This window comes from Theobroma cacao, chromosome 8 (genome assembly GCF_000208745.1).
Source record: "Theobroma cacao cultivar B97-61/B2 chromosome 8, Criollo_cocoa_genome_V2, whole genome shotgun sequence".
Taxonomy (NCBI): domain Eukaryota; kingdom Viridiplantae; phylum Streptophyta; class Magnoliopsida; order Malvales; family Malvaceae; genus Theobroma; species Theobroma cacao.
The window spans coordinates 5377150-5397241 of record NC_030857.1 but is presented as its reverse complement, the minus strand read 5'-3'; the positions used below and the strand labels follow the sequence as shown (position 1 = coordinate 5397241).

The window sequence follows — 20092 nt, the reverse complement described above, 5'->3', positions numbered from 1 at the left end:
ACTAAAATCTCAAATCTAGAACGTTAAGAGATTTTTTTGATATACACATAAATCATCGAAGAAAAGGAGAAAAAGGTTTTAAATAACTAAGTAATTAATGTGAACATAAGTGAGAATTTTGAATAGTGATCCTTGCACTGGGGGGCAATGGTTTTGTTCTCTTCATATTGCCACTGTATATTATCCGCCCTTTTATCTATTTATTTTTCTCCTTTTTCCAAAGTCTGTGCATCCAGTATAATTCTTTTAATTATTATATCTTTTGCTATAAACTTTAAAATTAATCTCACATCCTTTTCTTTGCTTTCACATTCATAAACATATTAAGCCAACCTCTCTCTTTCTCATTCACTTTGAGTTTGACCCGTTGCCAGCCACCGGCAACTCTTTCTCTACTCCAATGGCGACCCCACCCCGCACTCTCTAGAGAGGATCTTCTTAGTGGAAACATATGTTGAGTTTGAGCCCCCCAGTTTCTCTCTCTCTTTTTAGAGCAAAAAGCTTAAATAACCTTTCCTCTCCTTTCATTTTTTCTCTTTTCCTGCTCCCGAAACCCTAATTCAGATCGTATGGGGTGATCACAGAGGGAGGAAGGAGAAGAAGAGAAAAACTTTCCTTTTTGATTGTCGTGTTTGAAAAACTAGTATAATATTCTCTCTTCTTTTTAGAGAAAAGTTTTCTTCTCCGGGTGAAAGACAAGAGGAAAGAGACTGCAGCCTCCAACGAAGATCGTTATCATCAGGGGTAGCTTTAAGGATATGGCAACTTTCTCAAAGCTGTTTTAGAAGGATGTATTTTCTTTTCATTCATTTCTTCGGTCCTTCTGCAGTGTCTTTATAATTGCTTTGTTTCTATCCTTGCAACTGTGCAACTATCACCATCCCCGGCGCCTTTGCAGGTTTTTTCAACTCTTTATATATATACATATATATATATATATATATATATATATATATATATATATATATATATATATCTTGTTGCACGTTTAAACAATCAAAGCTTTTGGCCATGGATTCTGGTAACAGTAGTAGTATGCAATCTTCGAGTGGTGGTGATGAAGAGTATGATTCACGGCCTGAGTCACTCCCAGCTTTTTTGAACGCTTCAGGCCACTTTAGTCCCTTATCAAATCCACACCCGTCACTTGTCTCGCACCACCAAGACCATCCACCCACTTTCTTTGATCCGTCATCAAACTATCTCAACCCTTTCTCTCAATCCCAGCCAAACAATTCACTGCTAAATCTTGACGGCGGGGTTAGGCCCCGGGGCCTAAGATCTGAGCCCAACTGCACTGACCTCGGTAACCTACCAGGCTCATCATCATCAAGCCAGTCTATGTTAGGTGCGCAAGGACTCAACCAAGGTTCATTCCCAAGCTCATCATCGATGCAATCAAGGCCAGCTCATGACAATGGTGCAAGATCTTTGGCACAATCTGATCAGACAAGTGTTGTCAAGAACCCCAAGAAGCGAACAAGAGCATCAAGGAGAGCACCCACTACAGTTCTCACCACCGACACAACGAATTTTAGAGCAATGGTACAAGAATTCACTGGAATCCCTGCACCACCATTTTCGGGTTCATCATATTCTCGTAGGCTCGATCTTTTTGGCTCTGGCTCAGGTATGCGGTCTAGTCATTTGGAACCTTTAGGTTCTCTCTACCCTCTACGTCCGTCAGCTAAAAGGGTTCAGCCTACTCCATTTGTATCCTCGTCTTCTCCTTCATTGTTAAATAATCCTTTAGTTGATGCTGCTAATATTACCAATACTACAAGCAATAGCACCATTCCCACTTCCATCGCTGCCACAACCAATGCTTTCAATCCAACTTCTAGTAACTATCAACTCCCTTCGGATTTAAGCCTACTAAAGCAGCCTCAGAATATGTTAAACTTGCAGAACCAAAGCCCCGTCCTATCTTTCCAGTCCTTCTTACAGCCTCCTACTCTTCACCCTTCTCTTAACTTGCCTGGTTTTGGTGTGAAGTCCCAGGGAAGCTCAGCCATGCCTTCCCTTGATGAATTGGGCATGAGTCATGGTCATGTTAATGCAAACCTCGGTGGGTTACAAAGTCATGTAACACCAGACGGGCCACGTGCAAGGAGTGATAGCAACTGGAGAGATGGGATTGGTTTGAACGATGGGAATCAAGATCATTTGAGGCCTTTAGATGGGAATTATGGTAATGATCATCACAATTCACAAAGGGTTAATAACAGCTGCAAGTTGAACTTCTCAGCTTCCTCATCAGATTTTCACCATGACAAGGGGTTAGACAACGTTTCTTCTAGAGCTGAAGGTACAGTTGATTCATGGATTTGTCCTGCAGAGTAGAATTACTTACTAGAAACTTAATTAAAGTGCAGAAGATATCCATGAAGAAGAAACTTGAATTTAAATGTGAAGAGGGTTTGGCAGCAGTAATCATATTCTCCCTCTCTCTCTCCTTTTTTTTTTTTCTTTTTGTTCATTTTAGAAATAAATAAGAAATTTAATTAGCATACGTTCCATCAAAATACTTATTAGAGTCAGTCAGATATGCGCAGATATATGTTGTCCTTCTTCTTTATTGGGATTAAACACTTACATGGTACACAATTTAATTTAGAGAACTCACGAAGTATTTATTTTTCTTTTATACCACTTAACTAACGGTTTGGGTTTTAGAATAATTCTCTCTGTACTTATAATATTTCTGTTTTCAATAATTTTGGTTTGGGGAACTTCAGCATCTATGATAAGAAACATGGAAACCGCAACAAGGAACCTTTTCTTCCTCGTACCTTGTCTAGTGCGGAGAACATAAATAGGTCGGTGCTGTTAATAAAAGGCCTGTTGTATTCCTTAAACCCTCCCCGCAACCCGCCATGGTCCTTTTCTATCGATTTGCAAGTGGTCCTAAACCTGGTTTCTATTGGGAACTGCTTATCATAGGGCCGTGCCTGGCCCTTCACACAGGCTTTAATTTTAACTTATTCAACTTACAACTAAATTAGAAATTAAAAAGAAAATTAATAAGGTTATATTTTCTTCATATCTAATAAATCGAATATTATTGATATGATTAATAATTCTTTTCCCATTCCCATATCATGGGTCTCTTCCATGATGCATCCTTTTGTTGAGTCACCTTTTTAACTATAGAGAGATGGTGCGGAGCAATCGGTGGCAAGATTAAAGGAATCCTTACCTGCCGCAATCATAAACTACAAGTTAAAAATGGCTCCTATTATTTCAATAATTGTTATTATTCTCCTTTCTTGTCCTTCATTTGATTTTAGGTTTGATTTATATTCTACATTATTCTCTTAAATTATTAGTTCAAAGGGGTGCCGTTAACATGAAGATATAATAAGGATCGAAGTTGTTCAACTGCGTATAATCTAGGGCAATTTTATGAGGTTCCAAAGACCTGATTGATGATTTTCAATTTAAATTTAATCTCTTTCTCCAATCTAGAAAGTGTAGAAACCAAAACTCCATTATTTTTCCTTTGAATTGTAGTATTAGAATCTCAAATGATAGCGAAGGACGAATATAGGTAATACATATATGGACAAACATTATTATTAAAAGAAAAAAGGAGAGAAAATTCTATAAAGTTATTCCATTTTGATTAAAAACATTAACCCATTTAGCAAATGAGAGCCAAAGGTATACCCGAAAACAAAATTAAGCTATTCTTCATGAATTGTGGCCGGAAGCATTAAAACAGCTGCCATTATTATAAAATCCGGAAATAATATACTGTGGAAAAATATATCAATGGACATATTATATAGTAATAAGCTTGTGAGCTATACACGCCATTTGTTCATTAGATACAAGAAAGATTCTTTGCGTGGATGGTTTGTATATAGATTTTGGGAAATTTAGGTACTACACTTTTGATTTATCAAAACTTAATTGCAAAGAGGTCTAGATGTGTTTAGGGAATAATTAGAGATGGATTACAATCACTAATTGATGAACTAATAAAGCAATGAGATGCTATCTGCCTAAAAGTCAATGATCATTAATTCTTTTTGATATGTTGATTGGTTGTCCTAGATTTTGCTTCACATGGTAGATCTTTTAGCCTACTCATTGGCATATACAGAGATGTACATGAATGGCATATGAATGAGAGAAGGAGAGAGAGGGGGAGTTGGGGTTAAAAATCTTTGTGAATCATTTTGAAAGCTTGAGGGAATGATTAAACATGAGAATTAGGGAGATGGGTAGGAAAAGGAGGATGCAAATAATAACCCTATCAGGAAAAACTTGATAATGATGAAATATTTGGAAAACAAGTAACAGGGGGATGATTAGGCTATGGCAATTTGGAGGAAGAGGACATGTTTGAGGGAGATGTGGGTAATGACATGTGATCTTTCTCTTTTGGAATCATGGTGGCCCATGCCAGAGAATAATCTGGTTTTTAGCAATGATGATTGTTTCTGATCTCTATCCATCCACCCCTCGCTCACTCTCTTTCACTTGTCCTCTGAGTCATGACTCATGTGAGAGAGACCGCACCGCGCTCCTTGGTTTTAAATCAACTGACACCAGCCTTCTTCTTTTCTTTTTCTTTTATTTTTTTTGGCAAGTCATGGGACTCTTCTTCTCCCTCTCTCCCTTTCTGTCTCTCCCCATTCAATTTCGAACCAGCTTCAAAAGACAGAAAGCTTTTCATTTGATCGCCGTCCTTTCTTTGAGGAAACATACATATATTCACATATACTATATGTACAGCATATTATAATCTTGTCTCGAAGCAAGATTAGTTAAATTATTAACACATGCTAAAAGAGGAATTAAGCAAGAACCTTGCCTTCTTATATAATAATCTCAGAGTACGAATATAATTTTATATATGCAAAAGCTCCTTTCAAGTTTCAGCTCAGGCTGTTGAAGCATCTTTTCCCACTTAAAATACAATCATCTTTCTTTACTTTGATTGTGTTCTAGTCGTGTAAGTTAGAGTACGTAAGCAGTGATGAAAGTAGATTGCAATCTGACGCAATTTGGTCATCTTTGAAGACTGGAGACAAATACAACCACTCGTGGGTTAGTCTGCCCGATGCTGCAATATTAGACCGTTTGGGTTTTTTCTTTTCCGTCCAACGAGAGGAACAACAACTTCCCTCATTTTCCATTCCTTTGACACTTGTTTTGGAATTTTAGACTGAAGAATTTTTTTCATGGGATGATTCAAGCATGTGACTTTGGAGTTGGTAGGACTATGCAGTTAAGGCCATAATGAAGGGAGAGAGTCCGGAGACTGGACCTTGAACAGAAACCAAAACATCTAATAACCCGAAGGAGCGAGCAGTGACCACACTAGAAGAAAAATCTGTTGGCTGATTGGGGGAAGTGTCTGGCGTCCTAGCCGGGTCTCAATCATAGCGCAGTTAGGTAGCCCACTAGAAAATAAAAGTCCTTGCTTGGAAACAACACCAAACACCCTGTTTACTTTGCAAATTATAAATACATATCTTTATTTTGTCTAAGGTAGGTCATGTTGAACCACCTAGTCCTTTGTTAGACTCTCCCAGCCCCCGGGCTTCGGCTCTAGAAGGATTGGAATTGTCCGCAACCTGAAAAAAGAACCTTGTACTCGTCTGGGTCTGGGATTTCAAAGATTCATACCTGATAAATTATTCCTGAAAAGTGCTGATAGTCTCTATGCGGTGCAGAATTCTAATTAGAGGTTTCTCTGAGATAGACCATCTTTCTCCTTATTCAAATACATGCCAAGGCTATGGACAACTTAGTGGTCAATGGTTATGATGATCTGCAGTTTCAAACCTGTTAAGCTCACTCAGGAATTACATATGGAACATGACGATCTCAAATTTCTGCACAACATAAGGTAACAAAGGGAAACGATAAAGAGTTCTCTGAAATTATAGTGGTCCAAACTCCAAGTTAATAATATGAATAAATCACTTAAAATCTTTTATTTTAAAATTTTGTATTATTTTACACACATTATTATTGATTTTTATCTTTCCTATTTGAATTTCAAACAATAGGGCACAACTCAAGTGGCAATTACAAACTTAGGATATCAACTGATTACGGCTAGCTGTGGTACAAAAGATGCAAAATCGTTGAAAGAATACCACAGCTTGGTTGGAGAAAATGCCATTTCCACAACTCTAGAGTGCTAGAGGCCGTAGCCATGTGCTAAAAAGTAGTACAAGGCAGAAAATCTTACATGCGAAGGGTATTAAGGACACTTTTTTACTGTACCAGCCTAAAGCAGAGTAATAGCCATTAGGGGATACACATTAATTTTGTTTTAATGATTGATAAGGTTAGATGTAATACTTTCTTATTCTTACATGTAACTCTTTTTTAATATCTATCTCTAGTTAAATTTCGTAATAATGATTAAATTTTAAATACATGATTCCTGTTAAATACGACATTTTTTATTTTAATATGAAAACTGAATATTCTTTTTACTCTTAAATTTTTATAAAACAAAAAATCATTTGCATTTTAAATTTAAACATTCATACACCATAATGCATATACAGCGGCTACTAGCATTCCATTTATATTACCCTTCATCAATTAATCTAATAAGAACATGAAGGCATTATTAAGTTACACCAAGATATTGAAATTTGGAATGGGAAAACAGAATGCAAATTACAGAAACCTACAAAAATTAGATAGTTTTCTTTACTCCCTAAGATCAAAAATTTTGCCACAAAAAATGGGGTTCTAGCAGACATGGAGACATTATCTTTGTCTGCCTCAGCAGGTCTTACGTGATTTTCATGAACCCCACATGTTCCCCACTAAAAGCTTTCCCCCTCTTCTATTTGAGCATCAGAAAGGCAAATGTCTTAACAGCAGCCACTGAGATTTGTCATGTTATTTGTTATTATGCCACATTTATCAACGAGCTAGTAGAAAAAAAATGTAAAGGCGTGGCCCTTTCACAGGCTCAGTAAAATCAATGGAGGATGGCATTTGTACGAATATTCTACTTTGGAAATTGATGTTAGAATCCCATTTAAATGATTATATACTGCCAGTGTTTGTGGATTTTCTTCTTTTTCTTTTCTTTTCTCTTCTTTTCTTTCTCCCCTCTCTCTCCTTGGCTGGCAAAACAAAATGCCTTCCTGGAACTCACCAAAGGAAGTCTGCGCCTGGAATATTTTCCACTGTATCACAACAGGATAGAATTTTAAGCAGAGATGAAAATGGATTTCATAGTGAGCGTTACTCATTGTTGTATGAAGGTTTCAATGGTGAAGAACATTAAGTCTATGAATTCTGAACTTGTGAAGAAGCATAGCAGAAATTGAAGCCTAAAGAAAAAACCACAAGAAACGGAGGCGTTAGGCGTTTCGGCGGGGAGCGTGACGCAGAGACGTCAGGGGGAGATCATGCTGGCATAAGGGAAAAGACACGCGTCAAAGTACGGGGGAGAAGGGGAGAAGAAAGGAGAGACATACACGTGTATGGTAGGATGGGAGAGCCCCACGTGGGGGATAAGGAAAGAATTGACGATGTAAAATAAAAAATAAAAAATAAATTAGCTGGCTTCCGTCTTTCTATTCTTTCATTCTTTCTGATGGAACGGATTGGTTGGTGGGGTCCATTCACCAAGTTGGGCCGGTGCTGCTCTCTGCTGCCTGCCTGCCTACTGCTGCACCTCGCAGCTGCTGCTGTTTGTACAATTTGCAATCATAATTCGTTCATCTGCGCTTCGTTCCACCCACTCCTTCCCCTTCAAGTCCCCAACAGATCATGTACGTTCATCATTCATGCATTTCATTGATGTTGACATTAGACATGTCCATGGACCGGGCCAACGGGCCCATTGGTTTGATCTTTTTAAAGTTAGGCTCGTATCCGACTCTATTCATTTATTATTTTATATGTTCATATTTTAAACTTATATATTATTTATTTGAACCTAAAAATTCAAGCAAAATTCATTTCGAGCCGTGACGACCTTACGGGTTTGGACCGATAATTTGACCCATGAACACTTGTTCTTGGGATAATTTTATTTGCTTTAATCTCCTTGTAGCAAAGTGTTTGAAGGGTTAATGCTACACATGCTTGTTTACGAAAATGATAACATTTGGTATTTCGTAAAGGAGATAAAGAAGATTATTTTGGGTAGTACATTGTGTACTATCACCATCATGCTACGTATACTTCACTTAGTGGTAACTAGTTACACTTGACAAGCTTTTGGACTTGAGGCAAAGGACACCTTACTTTCACCCCCAATCTCCCTTTGTTAAAAAAAAAAAGTGTTATCAACATCATGTTCGACACGAGCCATGAAAGGAGGATAGGCCACTTGACTTGTAGAGAATTTGTTGGCTAGCTTATGGTAAAATGGAAAGCACAAATTTTTTTCTTAAAAAAGAAGGTAACGTGGTATTACAAAAGTTATTGACAAATGAATCATCTTAACTAATGGGCTAAAAGTTCTTGGAAGCGAAGCAGGCTTTTCAGACCCAAAATGGGCACAATAGTAGTTTCAACTATAGTGGCTTCTACCCATCTACTCTTAGCCAGCATGGAAGTACAATCGACTATGGGCTTTAAGCCTGGGACAGTTATTTGGGAAATTGGCTTTGTATTCGAAATTCATTTCCCGACATTTTCTTTTGGGGGGAAAAGTAACGGCCCTACTCCTTACATTAAAGTTAGGTAAAGGTGTCTGAAGAAATTGCTTTATTAGAGCATTATGGCGACAGGCAAACTTACCCCACTGTTTTCCGCCCATTGCCATTTGCCAATGCGTAACACTCCGCAACCCGGAGATGCCATTTGTGTTTCACTCTGTGGCCTAAAAGAAGCACCCACCTCAGCCCAGATCCTCCCCAATTCCCTTTCACTGGAACATGTTTCTATCACTTCATCCTGTTCTAATTACAGAAAGAAAAGCAGTAAATGAAATCTTAGTCATCCCATAGCCCCAACAATCTTGATCCTTGAATGGTTAGATCCCAATTCTCAAATTTCCCAGATTATCTATAGCGGACCGCTTCCAGATCGGACAAAGTCCACGATTTCGTCTATGTGTTACACGTATCCCACACAGCCTCCATTTGTCCAATCCCATCCCCTCAGAGGAGGCCACCTGTCCGTCACCATATATCCAGTTTCAACTACCAAAAATATACTACTAAACCTCTTAAAACTAAGCATCTGAATATTCTAAACTGAAGTTTTGAGGTCTGACAGCCACGAAACAAGTCTACGTTACTTTCCAATCTTCGAAGAAAACAGAAAAAACAAACCAGGGACAAGAAGAAGAACTCAGCTGTCTGTCAGCGCAGCGGGAGGGAGGAGAAGCAGAAGCCAGAAAGATGAAGGCAGAGACTTTGACTCTGGTCCTGGTAAACTTGGCTGGGATCATGGAGAGAGCAGATGAGTCATTGTTACCAGGCGTTTACAAGGAAGTTGGTGCGGCCCTTCACACGGACCCAACCGGACTCGGGTCTCTGACCTTGTTCAGGTCTATTGTTCAATCCTCTTGTTATCCAATAGCTGCATACCTGGCTGTGCGTCACAACCGAGCTCATGTGATAGCTCTAGGTGCGTTTTTATGGGCTGCTGCTACCTTTCTTGTAGCCTTCTCCTCCACTTTCTTTCAGGTAAGAGTAGCTCTCCCTACTTGCCTTTTTTTTTTTTGGTCGTGTTAATCTAGTAGTTCTGTTTTTATTAAAGTAAAGGCAATGCGAGGAATGAGGGAGTTTGCGTTTTGCGCTTTTTATATGTTGTTCCTGGTGAAGTCAACCAAGTTGTTGAAATGGGTGTTGTTTAATAGAGGCTTTCAGTGTTGTGATTGGAGTTGATTACGTGATTAGGTTTTGGTTGTTGTGGATTGGAATGGTAGAGACTATAGGAAATATAAACTGAGCAAATATTTTATTTTTTCCCTGATAGAGGTAATTTATTGGACCTGCTTGTATTATTGCTTATGATATGATTTGCTAACTCCATTAAAGAAAAATACTGAGGGAATTGCGTTATGGAGTTGATCTGTTAAAATTTGATAAATATAACTTGAATTAAGAAACATTTTTGAGGATGCACATTTTAGGCTTGAGGTGAGCAATCTCTTGTCCAAAACAGAACTCTTGAAGACCACAAATAGAAATCTCCAAAAATTTTTTTTTGTTAAATGTTTGTAGATGAAAAACTCTTCAAAGTTTTGCTTAGTTGTTCGGTCAGGCACAATTGGTTTAGAGGCGCTTATTTTCTTTGCTCCACCGCTACATAAGAGTGATACCAGATAAACTTTAAATCATTATTTCCTTTTGAAATAACGAATAGTAATGAAATCATTAATATTAGTAGGAGACAGTAGAAGATGGGGAATGTCCAAAATTTTTTTGGGCAAAAGCTATTGTGTTGATTTGTAGTCGTCAAAGGATTTGTGTTGTATTTTACTTTTGAGCAACAAGAAGTATGCATATGTTGAATGAATCTATTGTTAAGAAGATACAATGGCTTTGAAGAAAAATGAGAGTGAGTTAAATGAACTAATTTAGAGTTTGAACATTTTGTTCTTTAACAAAGGAAAAGAAAGGGCTTCTGGGATGGTTTCATCACTGGTGCCAACGAAGGGGAAAACAAAAGATTCACAATTTTAAGCAGGCACTAAATCATGTGATAGTTTTTAAAACTGTAAAATTCTGCATTTGAAGGGAAAATTTTCAGTATGCTACCATATGCATTGCTTAGTGTGCTACAACTGCTAGCCACAACAGTCAGCAAATCAACTGATCAATTTAAATTTTTAGTCATTTGGAATCTGTTGTACAGGTGGCCATATCTAGAGCTTTAAATGGAATTGGCCTTGCTATAGTTGGACCTGCAATCCAGTCCCTTGTTGCTGACTCTACAGATGACAATAACCGTGGTATGGCTTTTGGTTGGTTACAACTCACAAGTAATCTTGGATCAGTTATTGGTGGATTTCTTGCAGTACTAATAGCTCCGATAACATTGATTGGTATCCCTGGTTGGAGAATTGCCTTCCATCTAGTTGGACTAATCAGCATTATGGTTGGTATTTTGGTCTACCTCTTTGCCAATGATCCACACTGTTCAGATAGTGGTAGAAAATCTAGCCACCAAATTTCAAATAGATCCTTATGGTCTGAGGTGAAGAGCCTAGTTCAGGAAGCCAAAACAGTTATAAAGATTCCATCATTCCAAATTATTGTGGCTCAGGGTGTTACTGGTTCGTTCCCCTGGTCTGCATTGTCATTTGCACCTATGTGGTTGGAGTTAATTGGATTCTCCCACAAGAAAACTGCATTCTTAATAGCCCTGTTTGTCATTGCTACTTCTGTGGGCGGCCTATTTGGGGGTAGAATGGGAGATTTCCTTTCCACACGTCTTCCAAATTCCGGAAGGATCATTCTAGCTCAGATAAGCTCAGCATCAGCCATCCCTCTAGCAGCAATACTCTTACTTGTTCTACCTGATGATCCGTCCACAGGTGTGATGCATGGTTTGGTCTTAATTATTGTAGGGTTCTGCATTTCCTGGAATGCACCAGCTACGAACAAGTAAGATTCTAAAATTCACTCTTCACAACCACCCCCCCCCCCCCTCTTTTTCCCCCCTGCCTTCTCTGTTTTGTTTAATATTATTTCATTAGATGAAATCACATTTTACATATTCAAAATGTTGGATTTACCAACCCAGTTGAGTCATAAGTTGTACCATATTTAGCATTTCGATACTCCTAGATTTGAACAAGAAGTTCGTGAGACATGCTGGAGTCTCACTGAAGTATCAGGAAAAGAGAACCAAATCAGTTGTGTAAAATATGTGGGACTGAGTCATTTATATGAATCCTCTATCAATCTCAATTTTAGAGGTGGACCACAATTAATGTATTTCAAAATGTCCCATCAAATATTAAATCATGGAATGCAAGAGTCTAGAATATAACATTGAAAGCTCACAAATAAAAAACAAGAAGAGCCAAAAAATGAAAAAAAAAAAACTTGTGCATGAATAGTTGAGGCTTCAAAGGATTTTTCTTATTTACATATTTATTACATGTAATAAAAATGTTTTCTATGCATGCAGTCCCATATTTGCGGAAATAGTTCCAGAGAAATCTCGAACAAGTGTCTATGCTTTGGACCGATCTTTTGAATCCATCTTGTCATCATTTGCTCCCCCTGTGGTTGGGATTCTGGCTCAGCATGTTTATGGTTACAAACCTATTCCGAAAGGATCAAGCGAATCTGAAGAGATAGCAACAGATAGAGAGAATGCTGCATCATCAGCAATAGGAATTCCAATGGCTCTCTGTTGTTTCATCTATTCTTTCCTGTACTGCACATACCCAAGGGACAGAGAGCAAGCTCAGATGGAAGCACTAATAGAATCAGAGATGCGAGAGCTATTGTCAGATAATATGCCTGAAGGTGGTGAGTCTCCTCAAGCTCAGTCATCTGAATTAGAAGAACCATCTGTTAAGGATAGAAGCATTATTGAAGTGGAATATGAAGGTGAGGATGACTTTGATCCTGATGAAAATGATGAGAAGACTTCCCTTTACCGACAATTGACATTCTCTAATTTAGGTGTATAGTTCAGAATGGTTACAGTGATAAGAAGACATTGGTTTCACGCAGTTAACATTCTGAACAAGTTGAAGCTAACTTTAGTATTGCTGCGAGGCTGCTTTACATCAAGATAGCCGTGATGTGAGAGGATTTGTCCAATTTTTCGATGACCATGGTGTAGATGGGAGCATGTCCAAATGAGAAGTCCTGCGCTTGTGACTGACCTGCTCTGGTCTTCCTCAGCCGGACATACTCTTAAAATGGAAATGTAACTGACACTTACAAATTCAAAGGTCTAATCATTGAAGCTAGGATATGTTATACTCGAGTCTTGTGATCAGTATATATGCCAATACAAAAATTGAACAATTGTTGGAAATTAGAGTGGATGATACATAGCAGAGGTTGTGCCAGCAGTTCCTTGTCTGGCTGATCACAAGATTACTGAGATTTGTTTTCTGATGTCAATCTTGAATCGTGAGAAAAACATTAGCTTTAACCTGGCTATTATAAATGCGTAGCAATGGCATTATATCGCAACACCCGATGGAAAAACATTATAGGCACCCAGGATGCAGTTATGAGAAAAGGGCTACAATTGCTTTTCAAAAAAAGAAAAGGGCTACAATTGTTCTTAAAAAGGCTTTTTATCTGGGATGTTGATACCAATGGGCAGAATGTTATCATCATTTGGTTGTGAAAGTCAGAACAATTTTCATAAGGATTTAATCCTTTCCTATTCTCACTGTTAGCATCGGACTTGAGCCTCCCGGAAAATGGAGATCAACTCGGCAAGCAATTGCAGGGGGGTGCATGACCATGGCAACTCAGGGATCCATCAGAGGGTCAAAAAGGGAGATACCATCCTATTTTTCTTTCAGTAGCGAAAGGAAATTAAAAAGAAGAAATATAGAGGTGAAAGTAATACTGTCCAACTAAATCCTGCAACTGTTAACATCCAGTTGGCAGTAGCCAGTAACAATTTCTGTTTGATGTAACAAACATCTTTCGATGAAAACGATGGCCTGGTCTGGTTGTTGATCAGCCTTTCTACTTACAACCTAAACGTAGGACATAGAAGGGTTTGAACAATCAAATTTGGTTACTTCCGGAGGTGCATCAACCAAAGTTATGCTATTAACATATCCTTTCCATTTTTATTGCAAATTGTGAAAGATACAAGCCCCACACAAACAAAAAATCATCTATGTGAACAAAAGAACTGAAACATAAGAAACATAAACTTCGACAAGAGACACTCTATAGGCTATACAAATTGGCTTTATAAAAATTCTTGAGACAACAGGACAATGAGCAACTGCAATTTGTAGTGGATGCTTAGCTGGGTTTTCTAGCTGAGATCATCACAAAGAGTCCGTTCCTTACACATGTAAAACCAACTAGCCCACAAGTTCGGCAAAGATCTTTGAGTTCACGTTCAGAAAGGAAGATATGACTGCCTGCTATCCCCATTATATTCTATACAGAAGAACCATCAGCCATCAAAAAGAATAATCAACACCTTTTGTGATGCAAGAAAGGTTGAGATAAAGCTTCTTGAATTAATTCGATAACATTGGGCTAAACATGACAAAATCAATTGTCATCATTCAAAAAACAAAATTAAAGGCCAAACTCAGGCATTCTAACAGTGCATAATGAACTTGAGTTCAAACTTGTGAAGTGGTCATGCATATTATCAAGCTGAAACAATATATACCTGGCGGAAAGTCCTCAAAAATGGCACAAATCCAAAAGGCCCATCAAGTATGTAGGTAGTAGCAACAAAAACACCTCCAGGTCGAAGAACTCGACTTATTTCAGCCACCTAGGTAAACCATTTCAATATCATTTAACATAGGCTATTAAAGGTTAAAGCTCAAGCAATTACAAAAACCACAATCTTATGCCATACAGTAGCATTAGGTGCAGAAGGGAGATAAAACTAGCAACTCAGATTTATTTGCAGCTCCATACATTTTGGAAGCCATTTCCAATAAAAAACCCCAGTTTTTAACACACATTTTATTATAGCATCTTAGCATTCGGCTCAATGCTAAGTGCATGTATCCCCTGCCCAAAAAGTTGGATTTGAATCCCTCCTTTTCCCAAATCAAAAACTCACATTTTACTGTTCTCCAGAAAGTATTTTTGACGGAGACAATTTGACTCTCAATTTTAACTTACCTATAGTCTTACTGGGAATCAATATTTAGTCCAGAGAATATTACTAACTTTTATTGGATAATTTCTTCCCTGGGAAACTGAAAATGTTTATTTGTAAAAAATTTAATGACAATATTTCCAGTTTCTTGGTGAACTATATATGCGAGAGTCCAAGGCATGAAGTTTAGCATCCTTGCAGCCACAGTTTATGGAAAAATAAACCTTAAGAATTCCCCTTTGAGTGTCAGCCTATGATGTAAGCCCCTTGAATGCCAGTAATTAGTGACAATAAGAAACTGGAATGATGATTTTCAAAAAAATAAGAAACTGGAATGATTAGTTAGTCACCACATTAATAAAAAATGCTTACAGCTGTTGATGGTGAAGGCCAACAGTGCAAAGCTGCACCAGCATGCACAGCATCGACTGAACTTGACTTGAAAGGAAGTCTCGAGATATCAGCTCTGACCAAGGTCACTTTCCTTTAAAAAAATAAAATGAAAGAAAATCAGAGATAGCATCTCAAATTATAATCAGAAGTCATAAATATTTAAAATTAAATACTTTCACATATCTAATGACATGATATTATACTAAAGATAAACTTTATACTCTTTGGGGAAGTTTTCCTCCTTCTCGATAAATTCATAGCATTGTCGCAGCATGTTTTCTGAGTAGTCCAGTGCAAAAACCAGTGAAAATAATCCACTCTTGGCAAAAAGTCTGGAAAACAATCCACTACCACAACTAGCATCAATAATGTTTCCACCTAGCACTGGCTTTAGGTAATTCTTAGCCATATCAAACTGCATAGTAAATCAGTAATTACTTAGTGACTCCATCACTGGAGAATAGTATGAAACAACAATGGAATGAATTGGGAAAACTATTCCAGTGATAGTATGCCAGTTCAGTCATGCAAATTGTAGGATGATTAGAAATTGATGTTTTACATTCATAGCATTTCAAATCTTGTTATTTTTAAAGAGTGTTCCTTTGATATAAATTACAGATGAACAGATTTAACTCCCAAGGGACATGCACATCTGGTTAAGATAACACTGCAAGCTGCAACCTTTGAGGATCTTAGGGTGATGCCTTGCATAAAATGAGTTATGAATTATTATCAATATTCAGAAAATAACCACTTCATAGATCCTTCCTGATGAACAAGATTATAGAAATTGCCAGCTTACCTCTTTCTCTGGACCTGGAAAGCCACCAAATATAAAATTTTGACGCCAACCCCTTTCATAGAGAAATGATACCACTGGAGTCCTGGTTAAGGAAACAACCAACAAGCAATAGACAAGTAAGATAAATACAAAACAATTCTAGGACATAGCATCAAGCACATAAATTACTTGAGGGCATTAGCAGTGAGAGCAACGTTGTAAATAATCCAGGGTGTACTAGTTAAACAACAGATGTAGAACAACAAAAGATGTGATTGGCAGAACTACAGCCTGCTTATTTGCAAGAATATTTGCAATTGCTAGAATTAGAGAAAGAAAATAGAAAAAAAAATGGAGAAAAAAGAGAGAAATCATGTGCCACAACAAAAGTTACAGCATAAACAGTACAGTTATACTGGATAAACCAACTGATTAAATTAATCTGAAACTAGTAAAACTCTTATTTTCACTCTTCTATGACCTGCAGATTGTTGGGTGCAGAATTAATAGACCTTGAAGCTGGACCGGAAACAGGAAGAAAAGGAGCAGGTACTGTTTAGAAATTCTTGCGTCTACCTATTTTTAACAAAATGAGTAAAAGGTGGCTGCTTCAAGGGAGCCAAAGAACCTTCAAGTACAAGTAATTAAGTTAAAAAGGGATACTCTTATTGCTGGAATGCATTAACAATTTATAACAATGACTCTAACTGACTTTTCTTGATTTCTAGCAACGAATAATGAAATTATCTCAAAAAAAAAATATCTGCAACTACTCCACTTATTTCTGAACTACTCAAGACTAGTCAAACTACCGTCTGGATACGTTTCTTTTACTCTTTGAAAATAACTCCAACAGGCAAAGGTAGCACGGGACACAGATATCCCCATTTTAATTTAACTCTCAATGTAAATTTTACAACGCTATCCAAAACCATGAAATCACATAACAGGGACAGACCTGAACACTTCGGTTGCTAGCGGCATGGATTCATCATATTGCTTGGAACCACTTGAGGCAACGAGGTCAAGATGCGTTTCATTACCACGGTACGTCTTTTTGCAAGTGTTACATTGCAAATTAGACCCAGCCGTTGACCCTCTGTGCCATTCCAAATTCAAATCAATTCAAACACAAGTTGGAATTCAAGAACATCATTTGAAAAGAAGACGACGACAACAACAACTCACACGTATGAAGTGGATTCACCGATCCTGATTAATGGGTCATAACAAATGGGACAAGCTAAACCGTTGCTGCCGCCGCCAGTGTCCTCTTTCTCCTCCACAACGGGCTCCTGACAAATATCAACAATTTACCAAAAACAAAAGAACAGTAAGAATAAAAAATAACTACAGCATCGAATCGTATCGTTTAAAAGGAAAAAAAAAAAACACAAAGTCAAACATTAACCCACTTTAGCTGGGTGTCGTTGTTTGCATACCGTAGGCTTGGTTTCTACAAAGGCCGTAGAAAAAGCGCGAACTTTGGCGGTTAAACTTCTTTTGAAGACGGGAGTAGTGAAGGGCCTGAATAAGAAACGCGCCGAGTTTCCATTGAGTTGACTCGGGAAAATAGCGGGTCTGAAATTACCGGTAATAACTGTCGTCATAGTTTTTTGCTTTTGATACTTTCACTCTTTGTTTCTTTCGTGAGAAGAAAGTGGGGAGCAAGAAGAGGCCGAGAAGAGTATGTCTATGTAACAATTATTACCAAAATAAAAATGAAGATTGTTAGTGTTCTTGCGATTAGTAGTTTTTCCTTGTCTTTTTTTCGGGGATGAATGTAGGAACCAAGAAGAGGAGAGAGATGCCGAATGGTGGCAGATTTTTGTCGACTGTTGGGTGTCTGGGCTCGGCCATGGATCTTCTCCACGTGAAATGGGCTTCCTTTTGTGTTTTTTTATCATTTAACTTAAAACAAAAGGGCTAAAAGGCATCGACGGTAATCATTTCTGGTTTTGCAGTTCAAAAACATTTTAAGAAAATAAAAAGGATCCTTTCATTTTTCCTATTTTATCCATTGTAAACATAACGACAAACAAATACTTCTCTTATGGCCCCTTTTTACTCAATTATTTTTCATTTTCTTTATAAACAATTCACATGTTTCTTTCGCTTTTGTAAATAAAAGATTACAAAATGACCTAATATTTTAAAAAAAAATTGAATTATTGAAGAAATTTTAAATAACTTTTTATTTTTTATTATTTTTAATCAAATTTATATATTATTATTATTTTAAATCAAATACATAAATCTTTACTTACTATTAATTAATTGTTATTAGTTAAAACGTAACTTATCATTTATATAGGTACATGACAATTGCGTGTCATTGATATGAAAAATAAAAATATTATATGATTATGTTATTATGTTATATATGCATATTAAGTCATTATTTATTATGTCACATCAATATCATATAATATAAAATAACAAAAATGATAGTTTGGTTAACTTCTATTAGTCAATCAATAATTATAAAGAATTTATTTGATAAAAATTAATAATTTGATTGAATGTAATAAAAAATAAAATATTATTTAATTTTTTTATATAAATAATTCAAAAGTTTTTTTAAAATTATGTTGGTATGAAAATTGACTACCATTTTTCTTCTACATAGCAAGATATTGAAATCAAAGGCATGACTCTTGCCTAACCCTATTAAGTGCCGTCGGATCTCCATATGATCACTATGGCATGGAGAATATCTTAGCATTTAAAACTTATGCTTTTTAATCTTTGGACAAACGTCATGTTTGCATTGATGTTTAGTTTTCGTTTTCAATATTAAATAAAAATTTATATATTAACTAATAAATTAAATACTCGAATGTAAGTTAATTACTTAATTTATAACTTCAGTAATATTCTATAGGCATATATGAGCGTAGTTAACATATGGATAACAGATAATTAGCTTACAAGGCTCACAGTATCAAAGTATATGCAAATTATTCAAGCCTGTTTTTTTTTAAGTTAAAAAAAAAGGGAAAAGAATGTCTTTGCCAAATTAGATAAAAAGGTAAGGACTAAGGTGTAAGGACAATTATTCGTCTCTCTCTAATCAGCTGTATTATCCATAATCAAGCTCAAAGAGCAGTGAAATGGCCTATATATCATCATCTTAATGAAATAGGAATACCCTCAATAACTAATTAAGGGACTTAACTGAAACAAGGAAAAATTCCAACAAGCAATATTATCAATATTAACTCCTAAGATGAATGTCAATTTATGGCCAGAAGGTGCTTGAAGTTGCAGCAAGGTGTTACTGGGATTGGTGTGAATGCTCTGTTTTTATTCCTTTTGGTATTCTGGAGCGTTCCTCTTCTACTCCCGTTCTTAGGGAAGGTTCTTTGGTAAAGGTTTGACATTGCACAGGTCTCGAATGGGTGGGCTCCCTTCCTGCTGTGTATTTGGTGCAGGGGGAGGATGTCTAGCTTTTGGTTTGATTGTTTCTGTTGAATGCAGCTTGAATTGTTTTGGCATGCTGGCTTTTGTCTTGTCTAGGGAAAACGGAGTCTCCTCCATAAACAGGAGCTTTCCTTTCTTGTTCCCTGGTGATGTTTTTTGGAGGCAGTTGTCTCTCTTTTGGGGAATTCGTTCCCTGCTTCTCTTAATGAATATTCTCTTTTGCTTTTCAAAAAAAAAAAAAAAAAAAGATGAATGTCAATTTAACACTTTATTACATGTGAGTAAGCAGTCATTTGAGTTTTTTCAACATTGAATTAAAAGGTAGACACAATTTGAAATTTAATTCATCATATAACAACCACATGAATTCTACAAAAAAAAATAAAATGGTATAAGAACTACCGTTGGCATGATTGTTCATTTAATTATCATGTAAGTAGTTGAATAGTATTAATGTTATCAAGAACAACAACTCTTTAATTGATTGTTTCTTTATTATTAAGATCACAGTTTCAGCATCAAATTGAATATAATAAGTTTTAAGATTCAAAGGCATGAAGGTAAGATAGGAAATTCAACTCTTAGGACACTAAATTTGATTGGCTACACAGAATTATGATCTGTCTCATATAATCACTTCACTTGAACTAAAAACGAAGTCTAGTCCTCAGCTATCGTAATGACCCAAATTTCTTACGCCTAAGCTTCTCCACTGTAGTTTTCAGGCAAGATGCTGGCCACAAATTTACAGAACAA

The 20092-nt window shown here is 36.8% G+C and overlaps 3 protein-coding genes across 6 annotated transcripts; 2 read left to right on the top strand and 1 right to left on the bottom strand.

Annotated features, from left to right (window-relative positions):
- Window positions 378–2612, top strand: LOC18592176. Of its 2 annotated transcripts, none has more exons than XM_018125375.1 (2): window positions 378–914; window positions 967–2612. In XM_018125375.1, the coding sequence occupies exon 2, from the start codon at window positions 1012–1014 to the stop codon at window positions 2341–2343; it is 1332 nt and encodes a 443-aa protein (XP_017980864.1). In that variant the 5' UTR covers window positions 378–914; window positions 967–1011; the 3' UTR covers window positions 2344–2612. The 2 variants fall into 2 exon arrangements, with proteins under 2 accessions (XP_017980864.1, XP_017980865.1); XM_018125376.1 differs by having other exon boundaries at window positions 786–920; window positions 973–2612.
- LOC18592175 lies at window positions 8679–13016 on the top strand. Its single transcript, XM_007018738.2, has 3 exons — window positions 8679–9632; window positions 10807–11558; window positions 12088–13016. Exons 1-3 carry the CDS (start codon window positions 9345–9347, stop codon window positions 12596–12598), a joined length of 1551 nt encoding a protein of 516 aa, XP_007018800.2. The 5' UTR covers window positions 8679–9344; the 3' UTR covers window positions 12599–13016.
- Window positions 13509–17791, bottom strand: LOC18592174 (uncharacterized methyltransferase At1g78140, chloroplastic). 3 transcript variants are annotated; one of them, XM_018126098.1, is made up of 8 exons: window positions 17329–17791; window positions 17102–17208; window positions 16872–17012; window positions 15935–16016; window positions 15351–15544; window positions 15109–15220; window positions 14293–14400; window positions 13509–14064 (listed from the first exon to the last, which is right to left on the bottom strand). In XM_018126098.1, the coding sequence occupies exons 1-8, from the start codon at window positions 17521–17523 to the stop codon at window positions 14011–14013; spliced, it is 993 nt and encodes a 330-aa protein (XP_017981587.1). In that variant the 5' UTR covers window positions 17524–17791; the 3' UTR covers window positions 13509–14010. The 3 variants fall into 3 exon arrangements, with proteins under 3 accessions (XP_017981587.1, XP_017981585.1, XP_017981586.1); XM_018126096.1 differs by having other exon boundaries at window positions 13509–14051; XM_018126097.1 differs by having other exon boundaries at window positions 13509–14051; window positions 17356–17791.

What these genes read in the sequence shown, in the direction of transcription:
- LOC18592176 (XM_018125375.1), top strand. Translation starts at nt 1,012, where the DNA reads ATGGATTCTGGTAACAGTAGTAGTATGCAATCTTCGAGTGGTGGTGAT.
- LOC18592175 (XM_007018738.2), top strand. Translation starts at nt 9,345, where the DNA reads ATGAAGGCAGAGACTTTGACTCTGGTCCTGGTAAACTTGGCTGGGATC. An exon ending in TCTCCTCCACTTTCTTTCAG is followed by an intron (nt 9,633 to 10,806) that starts GTAAGAGTAGCT and finishes TCTGTTGTACAG; the next exon opens with GTGGCCATATCTAGAGCTTT. An exon ending in AATGCACCAGCTACGAACAA is followed by an intron (nt 11,559 to 12,087) that starts GTAAGATTCTAA and finishes CTATGCATGCAG; the next exon opens with TCCCATATTTGCGGAAATAG.
- LOC18592174 (XM_018126096.1), bottom strand. Translation starts at nt 17,523, where the DNA reads ATGACGACAGTTATTACCGGTAATTTCAGACCCGCTATTTTCCCGAGT. An exon ending in GAGGAAAACTTCCCCAAAGA is followed by an intron (nt 15,221 to 15,350) that starts GTATAAAGTTTA and finishes ATTTTTTTAAAG; the next exon opens with GAAAGTGACCTTGGTCAGAG. An exon ending in GGCCTTCACCATCAACAGCT is followed by an intron (nt 14,401 to 15,108) that starts GTAAGCATTTTT and finishes TGGTTTACCTAG; the next exon opens with GTGGCTGAAATAAGTCGAGT.